The sequence below is a fragment of the Zootermopsis nevadensis genome, unplaced genomic scaffold, assembly GCF_977971745.1.
Source record: "Zootermopsis nevadensis isolate Lab colony 2312 unplaced genomic scaffold, Znev_1.0 Znev_ptg000005l, whole genome shotgun sequence".
Lineage (NCBI taxonomy): Eukaryota > Metazoa > Arthropoda > Insecta > Blattodea > Termopsidae > Zootermopsis > Zootermopsis nevadensis.
The window spans coordinates 3203965-3228011 of record NW_028259137.1 but is presented as its reverse complement, the minus strand read 5'-3'; the positions used below and the strand labels follow the sequence as shown (position 1 = coordinate 3228011).

Genomic DNA, 24047 nt, shown 5'->3' with positions numbered 1-24047 from the left:
GGGAGTCTAGCTTGATAGGGATGGGACAGGTCAAATTTAGAAGGAAAAATTTTCAAATTTTTCGAAAAATCAAAAAACGCTGCAAACCTTCTGAAATGCGCACAAAACCAAACATTTTCGGAAAAAAATTAAAAGTTGAAAATTTTCAAAAATTCTTAGTTTTGTGCGCTTTTTGGACGATTTGCCACGTTTTTCGATTTTTCGAAATTTTTCGAAAAAATTGAAATTTCTCTTTGAGAATTTTCAAAATTTTTCGAAATTTTATAAAAATTAAAAACGACTGCAAATGGCGTGAAACGCGAAGAAAACTGAGAATTTTCGAAAAAATTTGAATTCAGCTAAGACAGGTGAGGCACAGCCCTAAACAAGCAGACAAGACTTGGGACAATAACTTCTCAAGACTTGGGACAAGGACTTCTCAAGACTTGGGACAAGAACTTTTCAAGACTTGGGACGAGTGACTTCTCAAGACTTGGGACAAGTGACTTCTCAAGACTTGGGACAAGAACTTCTCAAGACTTGGGACGAGTGACTTCTCAAGACTTGGGACGAGTGACTTCTCAAGACTTGGGACAAGTGACTTCTGAAGACTTGGGACAAGAACTTCTCAAGACTTGCGACAAGGACTTCTCAAGACTTGGGAAAAGTGACTTCTCAAGACTTGGGACGAGTGACTTCTCAAGACTTGGGACAAGAACTTCTCAAGACTTGCGACAAGAACTTCTCAAGACTTGGGACAAGTGACTTCTCAAGACTTGGGACGAGTGACTTCTCAAGACTTGGGACGAGTGACTTCTCAAGACTTGGGACAAGTGACTTCTCAAGACTTGGGACAAGAACTTCTCAAGACTTGGAACGAGTGACTTCTCAAGACTTGGGACAAGCACTTCTCAAGACTTGGGACAATAACTTCTCAAGACTTGGGACGAGTGACTTCTCAAGACTTGGGACGAATGACTTCTCTCAAGACTTGGGACAAGTGACTTCTCAAGACTTGGGACAAGAACTTCTCAAGACTTGGGACGAGTGACTTCTCAAGACTTGGGACGAGTGACTTCTCAAGACTTGGGACGAGTGACTTCTCAAGACTTGGGACGAGTGACTTCTCAAGACTTGGGACGAGTGACTTCTCAAGACTTGGGACAAGAACTTCTCAAGACTTGGGACAAGTGACTTCTCAAGACTTGGGACAAGAACTTCTCAAGACTTGGGACGAGTGACTTCTCAAGACTTGGGACAAGAACTTCTCAAGACTTGGGACAAGAACTTCTCAAGACTTCGGACGAGTGACTTCTCAAGACTTGGGACAAGAACTTCTCAAGATTTGGGACAAGTGACTTCTCAAGACTTGGGAGAAGAACTTCTCAAGACTTGGGACGAGTGACTTCTCAAGACTTGGGACGAGTGACTTCTCAAGACTTGGGACAAGAACTTCTCAAGACTTGGGACGAGTGACTTCTCAAGACTTGGGACGAATGACTTCTCTCAAGACTTGGGACAAGTGACTTCTCAAGACTTGGGACAAGAACTTCTCAAGACTTGGGACAAGTGACGTCTCAAGACTTGGGACAAGTGACGTCTCAAGACTTGGGACAAGTGACTTCTCAAGACTTGGGACAAGTGACTTCTCACGACATGGTACATGTGACTTCTCAAGACTTGGGACAAGTGACTTCTCAAGACTTGGGACAAGTGACTTCTCAAGACTTGGGACAAGAACTTCTCAAGACTTGGGACAAGAACTTTTCAAGACTTGGCACAAGTGACTTTTCAAGACTTGGGACAAGTGACTTCTCAAGACTTGGGACAAGAACTTCTCAAGACTTGGGAAAAGTAACTTCTCAAGACTTGGGACAAGTGACTTCTCAAGACTTGAAATTTTCAAAAATCTTCGAAATTTTAAAAAAATTAAAAATGGCTGCAAATGGCATGAAACGCAAAGAAACCAAAAATTTTCGGAAAATTCGAAAAATATTAAACGTTGAAAATTTTAAAAAATTCTTAGTTTTGTGCGCTTTTTAGACGATTTCCCACGTTTTTTTCAAGTGACTTCTCAAGACTTGGGACAAGTGACTTCTCAAGACTTGGGATAAGTGACGTCTGACGATGGCCGTCTTCTGGGCTGTTGCACCGCGTAGTCTGGTAGAAGTCGGTAAACTTCTACCAGACTACGCGGTGCCACAACACAGTATACAGCCATCTTCAGACTCGACACCATTAAAACCTCAAATCTAACTAAATATTTCTCAGTCAGTCTTCTCGTGCCATCTTGAAAATTCTAAATCTGTTTTGGTTCTGTAAAGAAAGAAACACAGTCAGTAAATCAGCAAATTCGTCTGAAATGCTGGTATCTACCTACAACCCAGAAGACCATAATTTCTATGACAACCTAAAATGTCATTTTACATGACGTTACCTCTCCAACACTAATAAATTTCTTCTTCTTCCTTTTCATTCTAAAGATACACTACATGCCTTTTTCTGAATTCATAAATTAAATTCCATACTTCTATTTCAATTTAACACATATTCATGCTTACTTATATTTTTGTTGAATTTAAAACATTACGTTCTTCACTTTGGCTCTTTAACCACTACCCTAATTATTGCAAGATATCTCACGCTGAAGATTTCTGCAAATAAAAAAACTTAACCCAAGTTACTTTGGCACAGTATTTGAATTCCAATTCATTATTTACCCGAGCTCATTTGAGTTGTAAAGAATGTACGTATATCAGGCTCTAGATGCTCGTACTTTCCTAAGCTATACGCATTTTTACACTAAACAGTGCAAATAGGAACTCTTCTATCCTTCTGCAGCACATGTCTAAGTTCCTGCACTAACTGCAGTGTTATCTGTGCGCTGTGATTGCGAGGATGTTAATTTTTATAAACGATGGAAAGTGACCCAAAATAACTTGATATAATAATCATAACAAATTTGTAACTAATATTCAGTACATTACAAATACATATGATTCATCGAAAAACAACAGTAATTTAATTTGTGGGTTAATTTATTAATGTGATCATATTTTCAGAAAAAAAATAATCATCGAAGGAGTTTGTGTTATGCAGGCTACACAATAAGAAATGAACACAACACAGAAAGAATATTTTTATTGTTTGGGAAAAATGTAAATATATTTTTAATCCTCAAAGAAATAAGAGTTTGTTCTTCGAAACTGTCCAGCCACCCCCAGTCTAACTTTGGATATCGGTATCACAAATATTGATTAACTTACATTAAACTCAGCCTTGTACTACCACTATATCATCTGAACCAACGAGACGGCCGAACGAACTTGTAAGGTGTGAACGCTTAATGCCATTTTAACATACAGCTATATGGTGCTGGGTCTGGAAGTTGTGTGTACCGTTCTTCTAATAGTCTAAAAGAAAAATGTCCTGCAGTTACAAATTTCAGACATTTTCTGATAAAATATTTATTTTAGAAATCTCATTATAATCTAACTTCACAACCCAGCACAGCCACTAAATAATCTCTCTGTTAACTCACATTAACATTTAAAAATGAACTACAAGCAGGAAGACAGAAACGATACTCCAAATTGAGTGACCCACTAAAAATGTTTATCCAGATTAAGAATAACAGAACTTACCAAAATGTCACTTTCATGTATCACTCCTTATGAGCGAAGATGTTAAGGTAGGCGTTAGGATCATCAGAATAATAACGTTCATCATCATCATCATCATCATCATCATCTGTAAACAATGCATGGCAAGCACAATCTAAAAAACATTAATTTTTACATTATTTCTTAATTACAATACCCATTAAAGTGCAAGTGTATTAAAAGCGTAGGATTTGAGGATCTCACAGCAGTGAGCACAAAGACGGCTGTCTTCTGGGTTGCAGCGCCATGCAGTCCAGTAGAAGTTTACAAGCGTTTCAAAGGTCCTTGCTGCCTCCACCACCAGGGCAATTGCTGAAACCCAGAAGACAGCCATCTTGTTGAATGTAATCAAGAACAGTTACCCCATTTATAGCGATCATTCCTATAATCTTCATTACCTGACAGTGGGGGGTAATAATTATCGTTAAAATCTGGTCGAAGACGATGGATACACAGGTCTGAAAGATCCACTTCAAGTAATGGGTTCTTTTCCACAGCAGCAGATCTGCAAACACTGGTGTCTGAAAAAAGTATAAATCCTTGTTACATTTAAGACTGTATCTGCCTGAAAACAAATGTCACTGTCTTCTAACACCATTAATCTGATATTATAAAGACAGAGTTCTACATTGGAACTGCCATTCTGGATGCATACATCCTCCTCATCTATGCTATATTCCATGTCCATTCCTACAACGAAAGGAACAAAGAATATTATTTCCACAGACAGAAATAAAGGGTACACCATTACAGTCAAAATGACCCAACTTACATCCCACTACCAATGTCAGCTTGACGCCGTTGGTTCGCAATTTAACGGAATCCAACGCTGCCTGAACGGTGGCAATAGTCACGAGATTACACCCGCTTAAGTCGAAAAGTTCCAATTCATCGCATGAGGTTATCACACTGAAAATACAATTCATGTTAATATTAGACTTTCTAAAAAAATCGGGGTGTGGCTGTGTCGGGGACACGGCCGTGGGTTTTACGTGAATACGTCTGCGTTAGCGGGTAATATTTTATTTGGGATATAGGAATAAAGTGAAAGTAACAAAATGGATACATGGCTTTTATTTAGCATAACAAATAAACAAACATTTTTACAAAGTTCACTTTTATGGCTTAAATCAACAGATCTAGACGAGATCTTTCGTTTGGCACCAAAATTAGTGCGCTAGCACATCGGAGTCGCGAGATATACTACCCGGAAATTTTCGCCCACGCCCAAAATGGCCGCGGGAATAAAACAATAAAAATTATTTCCTCCTCATACACAAAATTATTCGTACAAAGAACAAGTGTGTTAAACATACATCAGAGCAGCAACAGATGAATGTAAACGAGAATATCTACATTGTACCTAATACAATAAACTTTTTGTAGTAAATAATGGAATTTCTAAGTCCGCTGGTCAACTATGTAAATTACCAACAGACAAAAGCAAACTGATACTGATGAAATATTCATGTACCTGATACAAACATCATCTGTCAAAGTTGGACAGCCTCGACACACGAGCTTCCGGAGTTTTCCTTTGCGTGCCACAGCTTCCAATGCTGCTTCAGGCATATTTCCCATATAACTCATGGTCAGGTCAAATAAATTTGGCAATGCTGCCAAGCCTCTGAAGCCACTGTCTGTTACAGAACCTCCTTTCCTAGAACTACCACTGCAACCTGAAAACAGAACAGGCAAACATATCAATCCAACCCTTTACATTATATCTGGACAGATGGTAATAAAGCATGTGTAAGAAGGCAAATTTTCAAAAATTACCAAAAATGTTACAGTTTTACTACAAACATTAATTAATGTGGAACACATGAAAGCATTTCTACACAAACCCTATAAAATGACTTGTTACATTCCAAAAAAATATGGTATTAAATCCTACTACCAAAATAGTTTCTTCACAAATATTCCACTGTAAGAACTTGTTATAAATCACAGCAAAAAATTAACAAACATTCAGATATCATATCAGACAGTATATCATGTTCCCCAAACAAGAGCTCAAATTTGTAATGTCATAAATTAAAATTAAGGTGTCAAAAACACCCAATCCCTAAAGACAATGTTCAACAACCTGCCAGGAATTCTGAAAAAAAAAATATTTACAGGAATTTCAAAAAAAATCCATAGTGGCAACACCTACAGCCCCTGTATAAACCAGACAGAGAGCTTGAATATTTCTTGTTATCCATGTACAAAATTACAACCTGATGCAAACAAAATGTACGAGCCGGCGTAGCTCAGTCATTATAGCAACCGGGGTTCAATCCCGGACAGGGGCAGAGGATTTTCCTCTATCCTCTGCATCAAGACCGGCTCTGGGGCCCATCAAGCCTCCTAGTCAAAGGTTACCGGGGTCCTGTCCTGAAGGTAAAGCATGGCCGGGGCGTTATGCTGACCACTCACCCCCATCTAGTGCCGAGGTCAAGGAAGAGAGGAGCTACACCTCACTCCCCCCAAGCGCCTACATGGTGTATAGTGGGACAGCTTTACTTTTTACAAACAAAATGTAACACACCTGATATGTTGAGTTCTTCAATCTTGAGACAATTTCTTGTGATGGCATCCATGACCTGGTCATTAACAGCACAATTAAAATGAAGATTCAAGCTAATAAGGTCATGTAGCTGATCCAGTGCTCCGAAATCTGTATAAATTGCAGGGTAGTAATAATCTGCCAATGACAATGATCGTAGTTTTGGGACAGCACCCATGATACCTGACACATCACTGCTGGACAACTTAACACAAGAATTGAGGCTAAGGCTAGTAAGACTCTTGAGTTCACGAAGTCCACTCAAAAGACTCTCGGGTTGGATCGTCCTACAGTCATCCAGCACCAATGTCTTCAGTGGTGCGCGTGCCAGGCATCGAAGACATTTTCCTGTCAGACTGTTGTAGGTTAATGAAACAGATTCCAAGTGTGGAGAATCTTGAAACATTCTCTGAAGGTCTCTATCAAAAATGTTTGAACAATTATCCAAGTTGAGCACTCTCAGTTCATGACTAATGGTTGACAAAATTCTGAGACCACTTGAAGGTATCATCAAACGAGCAAGATTAAGACAGCGAAGGTTTTTACAGTAGGTAGCTGAAACAATAACTAAAACTGTAGTTTATTTATAATACAAACATAATAAGCTAACAAAATTAATTTTAAACAAAGCAGACTTATTAAACAATGTACCAACAAAAGCAATAGAATATTTCTTTCTTTCAGATCACAAATTGAAAATGCAGCGTATAGAAGATGCAGCTGTAACCTACCTTACCTTTTCATGACAAGCTACAGTCCACAGATCAGGAGAGAAGCCCTGTTAGGAATGCGATACTCGCGCATGCGCAAGATTTCGCGTTGAGTGACGACCCATCCTAAAAGCATGCGTTCCACAACCACTGAACGAACAACAGACGACAGGCTTTCATGTGTTCTGATGGGTACAGCTTTAAGATTACCTCACAGCGGCACAGCGATTTAATCTAGAATATTATCGCAACACCCGCAGAACACATTAGAGGTGCACTCACTACACGCTACTCTTAACTGCCTGATGTTTTCAGTCTGTGTGTAGTAGCGTAAAACTCTGACGTATCACACTTCCCACCAATAGCAGCCCTCTAGTCCAGCTAATAAGTAACATTCCCCCCCGCACCGCAACAGAAACGATTTCCCGCTGCAGGGCTTTTTTCCTGGTATGTGTCACAGTAGTACTCTGGCAGATATCAACTGTACTATACCATTCAGATTAAGTCAGTGAGAGTTAATTAGAAAAGCATCATCTTCCATATAAATTCACTCACCGATAATTCTACATTCTGAATCATCTAGGTAATCAGGCCATTTAGACAGATCAAGACTTTGGAGATTTCTATATCGTTTCAAAAATGCCTCAAGTATTGGCCTTTTGAAGTATGATTCAGAGAAAGGTAGTTTTAAAAGATAGAGATGTGAAATCCAAGTGTTTCTGGCATCCCCAAATTTCCCAGCATACGGCTCTCCAACGTTTACAAACTGCACAAAGAATTCAATAACAAGATTATTTAATACAAAACAAGCAAACAATACCATTTATTATGTATGAATGGGATTCAGAAAATGAGGGTCATAATCTCATGGGGTCTCACAAACAACTTCTTACGTTAACAAAAATTACTTAAAATACTAATTAAGTACAGTTATGGTCAGCAGTAGCAATGCTCACACATTTTTTGCCTGCTTCCCTCCCACCAATGGTAACGCACATGTTCTTGGACTCCCCACACTAGAAATGTCCTTATTGTGTAAGATTTGAGGTTTGCACAGCAGTGAGTGTGAAGATTTCTGTCTTCTGGGTCGTTCTGCTGTGTAGTCTGATTCATCGACCTGATGACGGAGGCAGTATGACCTTTGAAACGTTGGTTAACATCGACCAAACTACACAGCGCAACAACCCAGAAGACAGAAATCTTCATCGCCCTGATGACGGAGGCAGTATGACCTCTGAAACGTTGGTTAACATCGACCAGACTGCACAGCGCAACAACCCAGAAGACAGAAATCTTCATACTCATTGCCCTGATGACGGAGGCAGTATGACCTCTGAAACGTCGGTTAACATCGACCAGACTACACAGCGCAACAACCCAGAAGACAGAAATCTTCATACTCATCGCCCTGATGATGGAGGCAGTATGACCTCTGAAACGTTGGTAAACATCGACCAGACTACACAGCGCAACAACCCAGAAGACAGAAATCTTCATACTCATCGCCCTGATGACGGAGGCAGTATGACCTCTGAAACGTTGGTTAACATCGACCAGACTACACAGCGCAACAACCCAGAAGACAGAAATCTTCATACTCATCGCCCTGATGATGGAGGCAGTATGACCTCTGAAACGTTGGTAAACATCGACCAGACTACACAGCGCAACAACCCAGAAGACAGAAATCTTCATACTCTGATGACGGAGGCAGTATGACCTCTGAAACGTTGGTTAACATCGACCAGACTACACAGCGCAACAACCCAGAAGACAGAAATCTTCATACTCATCGCCCTGATGACGGAGGCAGTATGACCTCTGAAACGTCGGTAAACATCTACCAGACTACACAGCGCAACAATCCAGAAGACAGAAATCTTCTGTCCTTATTGTGTTGTACAAACAGAGACAACAGCATTGGCTCGTATACCATCATGGAAGCGAAAAAATTAGCAAATTACATAAACTATTCTAATACCAACAATGTTCCCAAAAAAGATATCAAAAGACAACACAGAATTCATTTCAAAATCATCAAATGACTGAGAGTCAACCAGTATTTTCTAAAAGGGATCTTCATCCCATCACTCCACCTACAGCCACAACCAGAGTACCTCAACATTTTTAAACCCCCAACCTCACGCAGATAATCAATACAAATCAATATGTGCAAGAGAGTGAAATGTAGCACAGTTACCAAAACTTCATACAAAAACACCGTTAACAATTACAGAAGTGTAAGGCCTGCACTTAAAAGCCCGGCACAAATGTGTTAAATAAATTCTCACCTTATCTAAGACAAACAACTTCAAATTTTATCTTTTGTTTCTATTAACAAAATAAAATTAAAAGACCTGTCCCCTTTCTAACGGAACAGATACAAATGATAGCAGCTGAGTTTAGGATGCTTCGGCGCATCTTTTGTTACGTGCCTTCGTGAGCCATTAAGCTTCACAGTTGGTACGTAAAACATTCGGCTGTTTCAAGTGCAAAGCAGACGGCACTTGTATCTCGGGCGGGATATACCACCGAGCAGTAGGAATTCTATTAATTAAACACACATGTGAGAAAATAACATACCTATCTCAATCCTAAATCTCTCTTTTGTGGTAAGATACGAGAATATATGCATGAGGCAATCATCATTGAGAATATGGATTTTACACTTTCCCTTCACTTCTCTCCTTTTTACTTTGCCATTCTTTGTTTCTCCTTCCTGCTGCTGTTCAACTGTACCACAGGCGGACGTCTGAGAAGGAAGGTCGCATCCGCCGACTGTTTCACTCTCCTTCTCGTCATCCAAAGTAGACTCACTCCCAGAAGGGGTCGTGGCTTTATTATGAGTCTGCGACTCCGGTGAATCTATCTCCTGACACGGGTCATGCTTCCTACCATGGGAATTTGACTTCCACAAGACTCTTCCATCTGGCAGTTCAACTGGTTGGTGCCAGCTGTAGGCCGGTGCCACATTTAAAGTCCGAAAATGAAGCCTCAGCTCTCCGCGTTTCAATTTCAACACCCTGGAAAACACCAAACACCAATTATTTACTTCTTATACAAAAATAAAATGAGTTACTCAACAGTATTAACTAACGACGGCTGTCTTCTGACTCATCGCCATGAAAACCTCAAATCCTACAGAGTATTAACTAAATACTGCCAACTTTTATACTGAGCATATGATTGTCACATAACAGCGAGTCCACTAACAAATACAGGCATGCACATGTGCACACACACAAACACCATAACTTCATGACTTCAAATGTTACAACAAAATTTCATAACAATGAAAACTGTGAACAAAATCTAGAAGATTGTCTCCTCACTGTGGCAACGACGATGTTCTTCAGGGTTTTGGCACCATGTCGACTGGTTCAGCCCTGAAGATGGACACAGACATTTCTCTGAATTGCTTACATCTACTGACCAGCCAGCACAGCACCAAAACCCAAAAGAACATAATTTTGGTACAGTTGGTTTATTCAGTATCTGCCAAAGGAAATAAAACCATCTTTGGAATAAAAGAAGGCAGTACCTTAAATGCAATAACTTTTAATGTGCTTATGGATATACTATGTTGACTCCCTTGTGGTCATATTTGAAAATGCTACTTCAGCATTCACATTACACACTGAAAACACATTCAAATTTGATATTTATTACAGATACACTGTACCCTTTAATATATACCACTGCAGGCCGTGCCCAAGTTAGAATAATGGTATTTAAATTAGATGAGGTAATTGATGTAATGTAGAATAAAACAGGTTTTGAATGCACGACAGTCATGCAACAAAACAAAAATCTGCAAACCAAACTTAATTTTTCCACAGACATTGATAAGAGACAAAGTTCATTCTGTGCCAGATTCTAAATCTTGAGACACACAGAACCAATTTCCCTCATAAGAAAAACAAATAAAAGATAAAATGAACAACTGAAATTAATATAAACAATTAGCAATTATTTACATATTTTCACTTTAATAATCTGAGCCAAATCTTACAGGCAAAAGATTCCTATTTTTAATGTGTTCTATTTACCTTAATGCATCTTCTGGATACTTAAATATCACAAAGCCATATTTCTTTCTTTCCTGGGTAACTAAATGTCTTGAAATATAAGCATCAACAACCTTCCCGTACTGACGGAAAAGACGACGTAGATCAGAGTAAGATGTCTAAAAATGAAACAAGACAAGCTTCATAAAAATCTGTCAGTCTCTTAGGTAACATAAAATGAAGTGAATCAAACACATATGGTAATACTTGTAAAATAAAATTAATGAATTTTATGTTTAACCAAATTATTCCAAAGGATCCATAAGGTATATGTAAAGCTTTAAGTAAAATCACCCTTAAAATTAATTAGTAAATGATATTTCTGATATAAGTGCTATACACAGTTTCATTAAGAACTAATGAAGGACTCAAAAGACATAACTAAAATTTCAAATAGGCACTCAAGAAAAGGGGTTCCTAAAGCCATTTCAAATTCATTAAACATATACCAGGTGCACTCTTAATAAGCTTCATCTGTATCTACCAACAGAGATATCCACTTTATAATGAACGTCTACATCCTTACATTCACCAATATTTCATGAAATAAAATTTTAATCAATACACCAATAAAACAGTTTAATATCAATTTGAAAACATACGTCTTCATATGTAATTTCACATTTACTGGCATCTCTTTCACGCTGCCTATGCTTTCTGTGTAGGTTTCCTGTTATTATCTTACCTCCAACTCAACCAAAACGGGAATGTGCCCTGCAACTATCCTGAATATTCAAAACATATTCTGATTACTTTTGATGTGTTCAAAACTTTAACAGTTTCTTTAAATATATTTATAGTATGACTTCCACACAAAAATGTTACTTACCCTATCACTTATATTTCCCACACATAATTTCCTTACTGGTGGGCCTTCGGTGCTTACTGAACTTTCGTCATCATGTTCTGGAAAACAGTATTTAAGTTTAGAGATCCCCTGTCTTTGTTATTTTGAACTTATTACACTTAAAGCTACATTACATTCAGGATTAATTAAGGGAGATAACAGAATTCAAAGACTTACCATCATCATCCAGCTTCCCTTTACTTATCATATATTCAACCAATTGGACCATGAAGTCACTGAATGCAACACTCACCATAATGTTTTAATATAAACTAAATCTGAAAGCAATGAAGAATATTTGTTTCAAAATTTATCAAAATATGTTCAGATTACTTTCCATATGATAGAAAGTTTACAATACTTTATGGCTTTCTTTCTCTGTAACTAACCTAAGCATGGAGCTGTTCTTTGTAAAATATTAAGGTGACACAATTACATAAGATGGATAAGGCATGCATCAGACATCGCAGAAATAAGAAATCAAAAAAAAATTGGGTCAGCAAATTTGAAGTGAAAAAACCACTTTGGAGACCTAGATATATTTGGGATAACAATACATATTTACTGTCTCAACAAAAGACCCTTTCTTAATCATCGCAAAACATCAGAAACAAGAACTGGAGTAATGTCCCATTTGTATGATACACATACATTTCATTTTACAACATACCAAATATAAGTATATATCTAAAAACTCAGTAAACACAGAAGTACAAAAACAAGTAACAAGTATATGGCATAATCTGAAATCCAACTATATGGTACTAAATCTGTGAAACTACTGAAATACGTTTCACAGTACTTTCTTTTGTCCACTCGAATTTCAACAAATGTATATAGATCAACGCCACTAACCAAAATCTCTAATAGTTCATCAATCTCTCTGCCGCATCAATTAGCACAACAGAAGTAAAATACAATTGCAAATATGACAGACTGAACGATTAAGAAATCTCCACGACTCCTGTAACAAAGTCGCTACAGCTGCCACAAGTAATACCAACATAATATCTGCAATCTCGGTATGAAGATAATGAAACTGATTGGCACAATCGACTGAAAACTATCCAGCAGTTGCAAACCATCAGATAATAAGAGTATTCAAAAGAACAACGAAATGTATTTATTCTCTCTCTCCCATACATTTTGCAGTAGAAACCTGAATAAAGCTTGTCCATAAACATTCACAGCTGGAGTTCAATGTATAACTTACGCTTACTATTAACCCACGTTTCACCAAACTGCAGTTGCACTTTCAAAGTGGGGCCTTCAGATCTCGTCACCTGGAAAATTACAACTGTAATGTTTGTCAAAACGTTGGTTAATACCATACATTGGACACAGTTTCACCCGAAGGAATAATTTTATATTCTTTATTCATTCTGAAGCACGTAACCGGGTGACTGCCTAATACTACTGGTGTTTCACAAATTACATACACAAATTAGGTGTTTCGCACAGCGTCCTAGGATTTTATGTCATTGTGATGAAGTTATTCAAGTATCTCTTCATAAAACAAAAAAATGTACTTATACACAGCAAGTTCTTCCCGACAAAGCTCCTAAAGCCACTTTAATGATTTCCCTCTTCTATACGGTGCTCGTTCGGTAGAATGTCCTTAAAATTACTTCAGTGGTGTTCTCATTCCCTATTTGTCTGTTCTTCAGTGGATGGCTGTTGAAATTGAAATTTTATCTTGGAAAATTTAGAATAAAAAATATCAGAGGTTCTTCACATTTTCTGACAATTAAGAGGTGCTGAAACTAGATATTTCATACTTACACCTAATTATGACCAGGCCTTTTCAGAAATAGGTATATGCACCATATTTGTAGATGCCGGACGATGTCTTTGCAAATACAGCCCTTCTGAGACCGCGTCATACTAAGACCGGTTCGTGCAGTCCCCGAGTTTGGCAGAGACCGGATGTGGCAGGAAACTGGTGGTGAGAATTTTTAAAGAATTAGAAATTTTGCAAAATTTCAAAACATCAAAAAATGTTGGAAATTGTCCAAAATGCGCACAAAACTTCAAAAGTTTCGGTTTTGTGCGCTTTTTAGACAGTTTCCAGCATTTAATTTTTCGAAAAATTTCAAAAATTTGAGATATTTTTAAAATTCTCTCCACCCAATCTTCACCAGAACACTTCTCTGCTACACACGGTGCCTACTTGACCCAGCCTCTGCAGACAGCCCTTCAGAGACGGTTTGTGCAATGACCAGACGTTGAAATTTCAAAATTTTTCATAATTTCAATGTAATGGTACACACATGCATGCCCTCATTTAGCAAATGCCATCTAGGCCAAAGTTACAGCATATGCACTGGAAGGTACTAGAGCAGGGTTTCTTACCCTTTTTCGCTGGCATACCACTAATTCTAATTTAAGACATTAAATGTACCACTGACCAAAGGGAAAACTTATTTATGTTAATATTATCTTTTGATTTTCTTACTTAGTCCACGTACCACTCAACATTGGCTCGTGTACCACAAGTGGTTCCCGTACCATAGGTTAAGAAACGCTGTACTATAGCATTCCAGGACACAGTCTGGATCTCTCTCCCACTGGAACTTCCACATCAAAAGGGGCACTGAAACGGGCATTCAAGTGCACCATTTCCCGCCAGTCACTCAAGAGAAACAAGCTGTTTGCAACTTTAACTAACAGCAGCGCTCAGAATTCTTCAGGAAAGGAATTTATCGCTTGGACACTTGTTGGGATGTTTGTATATGGGTGATTCTGAGTGAGCTCAGTATATATCATGCAATCGATCCTGGGCAAGTCTTTACTGAATCATCCTGCCATCTCGATAAAAAAAATTCAAATGGCTGCCCTACATACAGTACATAAGCAGTCACAGAATTAGACTTCTTGTCATGTTTATTTTAAATATTGAAGGAATGTTAACATCCCACAACCATTTAAAACATCTGGTACTGATTTTCAACACACATCCCTCTAGTTACAACCAGCAACAAAACAGAGTCAACGTCAAGCTGTTGCCAATCCTGTTTCATTTTTGGGTAGTCCTACCTTCATTCAAATCTTAACCTGCAGACAAGATATCCTGACAAGTTTCTGTGGTTTTAATCAGTCACTCCAGACAAATGCTGGGATAGCGTCTTAAAATAAAATTTAAAAATTAAAAAGATAAAATGTATTTCCAATAGCTATAATGGGAAGTAACTATTTTTTTATATATTCCCTCAAATCAAAGTGACTGATTGGTAAAAATTGCACATACTTTTAAACGGATAAACTTTCCAACCAATGTAGTTGCGCTAAAATAACTGTACTAAACAGTTTCCTCAGAATTTATCCATAAAATAACCGAGTGCTTCTCGCAATTCACAGACGACGCGATGTAGCGGTGCCATGTGGTGTACGAACCTGATGATATACATGATCAATAAATGACTTTTGTGGCATTTAACAACTGGAAATTAATTAAAAACAAACTGAAATATCTCGTTTTCACCTTCGTGGAATATAAATACTATGAACACCATTTTATGCACTAGTGTTACGGCTGTATGAAAGGAACAATGTTTTTGTCTAGTACAAATCAAAATCACAGAAGACAGATGCTCCTTGGCCATAAATTAAATACATAAAATTTAATTCAAAGCAAGAAAGTTCTCAGCCAGTATTCATATTATAATTGCAATATACGAGGGTCGCTCATTAAGTAATGCCCCACATTTTTTTTCTCAGCCAATAATGAAGATAGAAAAGTGTACTTTTACATGCTTGAGATTTGATGTTTCCCGCGTTCGTGTACGGAGTTTCAAATGATTCCAACCGATAGCGGAGCTGTAGTGAACTGTTAAAATGGCGTCTGTGAACGACTCTCGTTACAAGCAACGAGCTGTAATTGAATTCCTTGTTGCTGAAAAAGAAACGGTGGTGAACATTCATAAACGTTTGTGTGCTGTGTATGGAAGCTGTGCAGTCGATAGGAGCACCGTTGGTCGCTGGGCTAAGAGAGTTAAAGCTTCAGGAAGTGAAGAAACCGAGCTCCGTGATCTGCCGCGCTCTGGGCGTCCTGCCACAGCCACCACTCCAGACATGTTGAACCGCGCGGATGCCATTATTCGTGAGGATCGGCGCATCACAACTCGACAATTGGCCCAACAGCTTTCAGTCAGCAATGGAAGTGTGATTGCAATTATCCAGGCTCTCGCATATTCGAAGGTGTGCGCAAGATGGGTTCCACGAAGTCTCACAGCAGACCACAGGATTCAAAGGAAAACGATTTCTTCTGAATTGTTGGAGCGTTTTGATGCTGAGGGAGAGGTCTTTCTGTCCCGGATCATTACAGGTGACGAAACCTGGATACACCACTTTGAGCCAGAGACAAAAAGGCAGTCAATGGAGTGGCATCATCCTCAATCACCGAGAAAGAAGAAATTCAAGACAACTCCCTCCGCCGGAAAAGTCATGATGACTGTCTTTTGGGACAGTGATGGGGTCATTCTTGTTGATGTGATGCCAAGAGGTGCGACCATCAATTCAGACGCGTACATCAGGACCCTGAAAACCCTCAAGAAGCGTTTTCGACGAGTTCGGCCTCACAAGCATCCAGCAGAAATTTTGCTCCTGCACGACAATGCACGCCCTCACACAAGTCTGAGAACCCGGGAAGAAATCACCAAATTGGGTTGGACGGTGCTACCCCATCCACCCTACAGTCCAGATCTGGCACCCTCCGACTTCCATCTCTTTGGGCCACTTAAAGATGCTATCCGCGGAACAAGATTTGAAGATGACGAGAGCGTGATTCAAGCAGTGAGGACATGGCTACGTGCACAGGACAAGAGCTGGTACCGGCAAGGCATGCATGCACTTGTTCCACGCTGGCGTAAAACCGTACAAGTTGATGGGGACTATGTGGAAAAATAGTATGTGTAAAGGAAACATTGATTTATATTGTCACTAAATTTGAGCCATCTTGAATAAATATGTTCTGAGGAAAAAAATGTGGGGCATTACTTAATGAGCGACCCTCGTAACAGTTTTTCCTAGATTTTAAGACGCCATCAACCGTAGGACGCACCCTTGACTTAGTAAGAGGTCTTCAGGAAAAAGATACTACAGTGATTCTTTGGTGCCATAAAATGTAAGATGTACCCCAATTTCTGAAAATTTAAAATTAAAAAATCAAGTGTCTTAAAATCGAGAAATTTCGATATTTCAGAATTATAGTAATAATAATTCAAGAGTAGCGCATGAAGAATATAAACTTCATTTGATTTGTTATTACAATATAAATTACTGATTATATTACTAATATTTATATAAATAATGATCATCAGAGGTATTTGTTGTAATTATTCCCATTTAGCACTGATATAACTATTATGACTAACGACAAAAAGACTCCCACATACTGCATTCAAGACATCGTAAGATCTCGGAAGTATTAATAATAGTCTGTATAATTCCATTAGATATTAGATAATAGATATGTCAAAGATAAATAATAATTCCAATGCGATATCACTGTGTTGCGATTCATTAATTAAATACATGATACATCAGTATGTTTTGAAAAGTTATGTTGGTATAGTTTCTCATGTACATAGAATTTTCAATTACGGTAGTTACTCGTAATAATTTATACTTCACTCGAGACAAAGATCACTTTTAACTTTCTCTTACATTAGGTACAAATCAACACCACTGCCCCAACTGATGATTATGGTACATTATCAAAATTACTTGTATCAAAATGTACAAAGGGGGACAGAGCTACTTGTTTGTCTTAGCAAGTGACGCTTATTCAAAGGCTAGTTTTACGAATAGGAGCTACCTTACCCAGGACGTCATTTTCTACGGCACAGAAGCAAACCACTGCCAGTTCCTGCATATAACGAAGGTAAGACTGGATTTGTAACCATTCAGTGGATAATCACAGGTATGAAAAAACAAATATTTCCACATTATACATTATATACATAACCTAAAACACTCACATACAAAATCAAAATATTTACAATCAAAAAAGCACTAACCAAAGAAACTGTAACCAAATGAGAATTTTGTACAGTTCTTTATGTTTAATTTGGTGCGCCGAAGACAGAAGGCATAAAAAGTGCAGTACATTACTAATGTGAAATTTAAAAAAAAAAGGTCTCAGTATGTACAATATAATACAGCTGGCGAAAGTGTCCGAACGTCACGATACGGCGCACGACGGTTAGTCGACTCCGGCGAATCCTTGCGACCCTTCGATAGCTTTGATGAGCTTCTCACGTAGTTGCTGGTAACTTTCATAAGGAGGCAAGTCCAACCTATTGAAACTTGAACACAACGATAAAATTAGTATTCTGCAAGGTTGTCATATTTTATTTACATTTCAAAAAGTGGAATTAACAAGAGGCTTGTCTGTTTTGGGCTTCTGGGTAATAACGTCAAGTGAACTTGTAGGCAGATACCAGAATTTTGGAGAAACACACTGTCTCCATCTTCACGGCTCGAGATGTATCACTCTCTTAAATGCTGGTATTTACCTATGGGTCCACACAGCATTACAACACAGAAGATCAACACTGACATCTTCGCCACCATGAGAACCTCAAATCTTATAAAAACAGGACTTATTATCCCAGAAAAATATCTGTTCTTAAGTTAATTTTTGATATGTACAAATCATTTACCGTTGTCCTAAAGTTGAATTTTATAAGACGGTGCAAAACCATGACATCGTGAAAGATTTCTCACACAGTCAAAATGAAAAATAAAAGAAAAGAAAATAAAGACCCCCCCCCCAAAAAAGCAGGGATACAAAATGAAGTGGCTGTGGTCAGTTCTTTCAATTAAGAATCAGTCGCACCCCACTGGCGACACAAAACTATCATCAATTCTCAAATCAAATGTAAAGTACAGAATTATTCGATACGTGCCGACTACTCTTTAATTTTATTGCTTAAAGAGTATTAATTTTTTGTACAGTTACCAATATGACTGGCCAATACAAACGGAAGTGGATCTGGACGTTCACACACTCGTTCAGCAACCAGCAATGCAGGATAGGTGGGGAGGTAAAGTGGTGATTTGTTTACAGAGAACGTACACTGATCTGTTAATCTGTGATGGTCTTTACGTTTCCGCTGCGCTGTGAACTTGTTAAATCTTCCCAAAGACTGTTCAGGGGTAAACGAGTGAGTACGCTGACAACGGTGTGTGAGCGAGACAGATTTTTCAGATTTCTATGACATGTTATTAGCAAGCATGAAAAAGGTAGCTTTCTGCATGCCGCTCATAAAAAGTATAGATTTGGTAAATAAATTTTGAATATAAATAGTTCAGATACATTCAAAAGCCTAGCGTAACATTGGTAGAAGTGTTTAATAATACTATGTACATTAATGTTGTGTGTCATGATAATGAGAGGTGAATGCTTTCTGGATACTGGGAATGACCCGTTCTTCAAGTGCCTGAGCACTGCGAGTCCCAACTTTTCGTTAGCTTGATCTATTAGACATTCGGTAGGACTCCTTGGACGAGGGATCGGCCCGTCGCAAGGCCTCCACTTGTACGCAGGACAGCAAAACACAGAAAAATGCGTACAAACATCCATGGCTTGAGTGGGATTCGAACCCACGGACCCAGCGACCAAGTGGCACGAGGCCCGCACCTCAGACCGCACGGCCACTGCGGACCCCATAATTAGCAAACTTTCTTCATATGGCATGTACAGTTGAGACAGAGCTGCATTAGATTAACAAGTTGTAATAACAGTTAAAACATACCTCTTAGATCTGCCGTTATAAAAAGATTCAAGAACCTTGTACCCACGGAAAAAAAAAGTCAGTGATAGTACGCCGTCACAATCTCAATTAGGAATACTAATGTATTCCGTCAGCATACTGTACCGACACCACGTTTCTTACAGTGTTTACACTAATATATTCAAAGCACGAATTCAAACAGTTATTGAACTCACTTTTGTGTAAATCAACTGTAAACTGCCAATAACTCAAACATGCTATATACATATATAAAAGTTTAATTACACCACTGTTTAAACACGTTGCTCTAATGTTAACGCAATTCACAAAAAAAAATATACTGGACTTCAATAAATGCATTAAATTTGGCAAGATTTTACTTACCATGTATGGGCACGGGGATAATTTTCTGGCTGACCCCATTTCTCTATGGTAAACAGCTGCGGACCATTGCTGCCATACAGTTCTTTGAAACCGTTCATCGGAACACGAGAAGTTCCCGTCACAAACTGCAGCAGTCTAGCTCGCATCTCATTATTAAATGAAAGCACAACCTACAAACATACAAATATTGCTGAATACACACACCGTAGTCTTACTGCCCTACTTAACGAACCACGCCAACAAATTCTTTTAATACTTTGATGCAATCATTTCAAATTTAAATATTTACTGAATGCTGTAAAACAAAACAAAGAAAAGTGTCACGTGCAAACAACAATATTCTTTGCTTTATACTAGGTTTATTATTTTAATAAGGAGCTTCACAATACGTACTCATAATAACAAAAATTATTAGTTGATCGTTAACAAGAATGAGATTGGTGGGGCATGCACCATAATCAAGAACAAAAAAAAAATTAGTCACAAAACCAAAAAGGATGAGACCATTTCTAAGACCTAGTCATAAACAGCAGTATAATATTAAAATGGCTCTTAAGATAGAGGGTGAGAGGATATGGACCAGATTCATTTGGCTGAAATATGGGAAAAAAAGGCAAGGAATATCTTGTGAATATCTTTTGTAAACACAGTAATAAACATTTTGATTCCCTAGCAGGCATGGAATTTCTAGACTAGCTGATTATTTATTAGCATCTCAAGGACACTACTCCATAGAGTTTCTTAGTAAAAACACGTAACCTGACTACAGGCATACCTCGGAGATATTGCGGTTTCGGTTCCAGACCACCGCAATAAAGAGAGTCACGCAAATTTTTGGTTTCCCAGTGCATATAAAAATTATGTTTACGCTATACTGTAGTCTGTTAAGTGTGAAATATCATTATGTCTAAAAAACAATGCGAGAATTGCCAAAATGTGACGCAGAGATACGAAGTGAGCACGTGCTGTTGGGAAAATGACGCCGATAGACTTGCTCGACGCAGGGTTGCCACAAGCCTTCGATTTGTAAAATAAAATGCAATATAACGAGGTATCCCTGTGCCTGATAGCAATTATTTCCAAATCTCTGGTTGCAACTATCTGCTTCTTACTGACATGATGTACCAAACATTCGGTACCTTTTCAATCCACTCAAACTACTGCATAAACACTATATAAGTGTAAGGCTTACTACTTACCCTCCAAAACCATTGTACAATAATATGATTGGGGTGGTAGTCCCCTTTGTACAGCGTATTCTGCTTCCAGTCTTTGACATCAATGTTCTGTATGCCACACATTAACAATTCAAGCTCATGTTCATCAAAGATTTTGACCAGATTAAGGGGCACCAGACCATTAAAACCATCAAGAAATGAATTCATCTGATCTTGTACTCGTGACACAAATCGCCACTGGATAACCAGGCTAGAAAATAAATCAAGAGATGTTAAACGTGACCTAAAATGGTGACAGCTGCTTCCCTCCCAGCGGTGAAAATTTCATGGACACATAAAATAAAAAGTAGCCAGGGGTCAATAAATACTCGCTCATTTCACCAGATATTTTCTCTGTAAGAGAAATCACGCTTATTCAAGCAGTGGGCTGAGCAATTAAACTTGTAAAATCAGTCAAAATTTCTATGTCCTCTAAATGTAAAACTATTTTAGATATTGACGAAAGACTCTCGGCAACAAGCGGCGTCATGTGGCTGAATGTTGAATGAACCATTTCTTCCGCCAACGTTTCGAGAGCCATCTCTGCTCTCATCCTCGGGGCAGCTGCAAAACGAAACTGGTCTGAGGATGACAGCAGAGATGGCTCTCAAAACGTTGGCGGAATAAATGGTTCATTAACCATTCGGCCACCTGAAGCGGCTTGTTGCCCGAGTGTCTTTCGTCAACTTCGGACGCCGCGAAAGCTTCACTTTATATTTTGGCTGTCTTATCTTAACATAAACTCTTTATAATAAATTACAAAATATGAAGTAGTAGTTACATGAGCAAACACGGAGAAGGATATATCAAAACTAAGTACCAAACAACCTCACCTATACTAACCTTATGTATTCATCTTTATTTTCATTTGTGAGAGGAATGTTTGCACCGTCTGGTTTCAGTTCCCGCTGAGAAAAGTGACCAAAACTCTCTTCATCCACACAGAAAGTAAGTTCAAGTTCTGAAGGATCATTCTCTTTGATCCAAAGTAATGAATTGTAATATTCTGAATCCACACTTTCCATATCTTTCAGGTCAATTGCCTTGCCTAACATCATCTTGTAAAAGGGACGGATGAAAAACGCTGCAAAGCAATCAAATAACACAACTTTCTTCTAACACACACTCATGTTACTGCAAGTCATTACAAATTCTGCACAATTCCACTTGTGAACTGCTGGATGGATTTTGATGAAATTTGGAAACGACATTATGCCATTCGGGACTTCCCCAAAATCACACTACTAAATTTTCTGAAATCAGTAATACCAACATAGCAGATGAACAAACTTGTGAGGTGGTGTTACCACTAGCACCACTTATTTTAGGGCCATAAAATGATGTATGGCTACAGATTTTCAGAAAATACAAAATTCTCGTATAGCAATTCTTTGAATAACGTAAAACAACACAGCTATTGCATGAAAGAAATAAAAAACGTTTTCACTACTGGGAATCCGTAACTCCATACACACAAGACAAGTATGTCGCAATAGAGTTAATGAACGTTGCGACATAGCAGTTTTAATTTACAGTACTTGAAGAAGACATTAAGGCTACATCATTTATTTGTACACTTGGAAACTAAATTTGTCAAACAAAATTGACATAAATTTTTTTATCAATAATTCGGAATTTGCGAAGAATGCGTAAGTGTATTCCGTTATGTACCGCACGCTTCCAATCTCAGAACTTGAGCTGACAGAAGAGGAGAAGCGACAAGTTTTAAAAAATAACATAAACCATGAATGACACAATGAGACAAAACAAGATAAATGAAAATTCTTACAGATAATCAAATTTCTCGACATAAAACAGAATATGCAATCTATACATGCTTAAATATGATACTACTTAATGTAAACTACAACAGATATTGTAAAATCACAACCATAATAAAGGATTTGAAATGAGTGCACTGCACTGCTTACCATCTAGTAGTTTACCATGATAAACAGCCATCCCCGCAATACGTCCAATGAACTTGAAGTAATTGAGATGTTCTTCATTACACAACCCAGAGAAAGGGTTAATCTGAAGCGTGTAGTTATCCCTGACAAACAAAATCATTGTTTGTGTAGAGATGTTCTTACAGATTGAAATGCAAATTATTTTTCTTTACATTTGATGCCGAACGTCATCATACCACGTTTACTGTTGAAATTGTCTTGCAAAGTGGCAGTGATGATACTGACTCAATGAACTAAAAACTGAATTATCTCTGGGGACAAAAGAAATGACTTACATTGCGGAATATTCGAATAAACCATAGTATGGATTGAACATCTCTTTGGAGAGCAGAAAAAACCATTCACGAGCCAGTCCACCATAGTCCAAGCCCACTTCACCTTCAAACTCAACCCATAACTTGGTTTTGAACAGCTCCATTCGGTTCACACTACTGATTATCCGATACGAGTCTTCCAAAATATTCTGTCTTCGTACCTTGATCTCAAATTTATTTGGTACGTTGTTCTGTAAACAGAAACACAATGGCACATAAATTTGTCCACATTAAATGTAATATGATTTAAAGATTGATCTTTCGCTTAGAAAAACAGACGCAGGTTATTTCAGAAAAGCGCGAAGGAGAACAAGAGGAACTAAGAGACATGTAGTAAAGAATAAAATAAAATAATGAGGAGGTTCTTCAGATGATCAAATGAAGATGAGAGGGGTAGAAAATGCAGTGTGTGTGGGGAAAACAAATATATACAAAATCAGGGTTGAAAAATTTTGAGATAAGATCACTCCATACAGATGGAAGGACAGAATGATAAATTACCTTAAAGAAACATTTGAAAGTGTAAAAGGGAAAAAGCAGTTTATTAGTCTCCAATCAAGTGCTTTAGTTAACACAGCAAGAAACCTTTTAACCAGCTAAGTTACTATAA

General features: G+C 38.1%; 2 protein-coding genes across 4 annotated transcripts in view; both read right to left on the bottom strand.

Moving 5' to 3' along the window:
• Positions 1-3105: 3105 nt before the first annotated feature.
• Positions 3106-13687, bottom strand: LOC110837274 (uncharacterized). Its single transcript, XM_087343381.1, is given in 14 exon segments — positions 3106-3392; positions 3624-3729; positions 3846-3953; positions 4040-4162; positions 4414-4550; positions 5116-5320; positions 6175-6747; positions 7458-7581; positions 7583-7668; positions 9486-9925; positions 10952-11088; positions 11799-11875; positions 11994-12094; positions 13599-13687. Coding segments are annotated over 12 exon segments (2175 nt in total). The 5' UTR covers positions 12073-12094; positions 13599-13687; the 3' UTR covers positions 3106-3392; positions 3624-3643.
• A 994-nt stretch (positions 13688-14681) lies between these two features.
• Positions 14682-24047, bottom strand: part of Nedd4 (E3 ubiquitin-protein ligase Nedd4) — a 33582-nt gene continuing 24216 nt past the window's right edge. For all 3 annotated transcript variants that reach the window (XM_022079199.2, XM_022079200.2, XM_022079201.2), the window contains exons 13-18: positions 23399-23628; positions 23085-23206; positions 21997-22237; positions 21136-21364; positions 19937-20106; positions 14682-18121 (exon numbers count right to left, since the gene is read on the bottom strand). In XM_022079199.2, coding sequence (XP_021934891.1) covers positions 18019-18121; positions 19937-20106; positions 21136-21364; positions 21997-22237; positions 23085-23206; positions 23399-23628 — 1095 coding nt within the window. In that variant the 3' untranslated portion in view covers positions 14682-18018. The remainder of the gene's footprint in view (positions 18122-19936; positions 20107-21135; positions 21365-21996; positions 22238-23084; positions 23207-23398; positions 23629-24047) is intronic.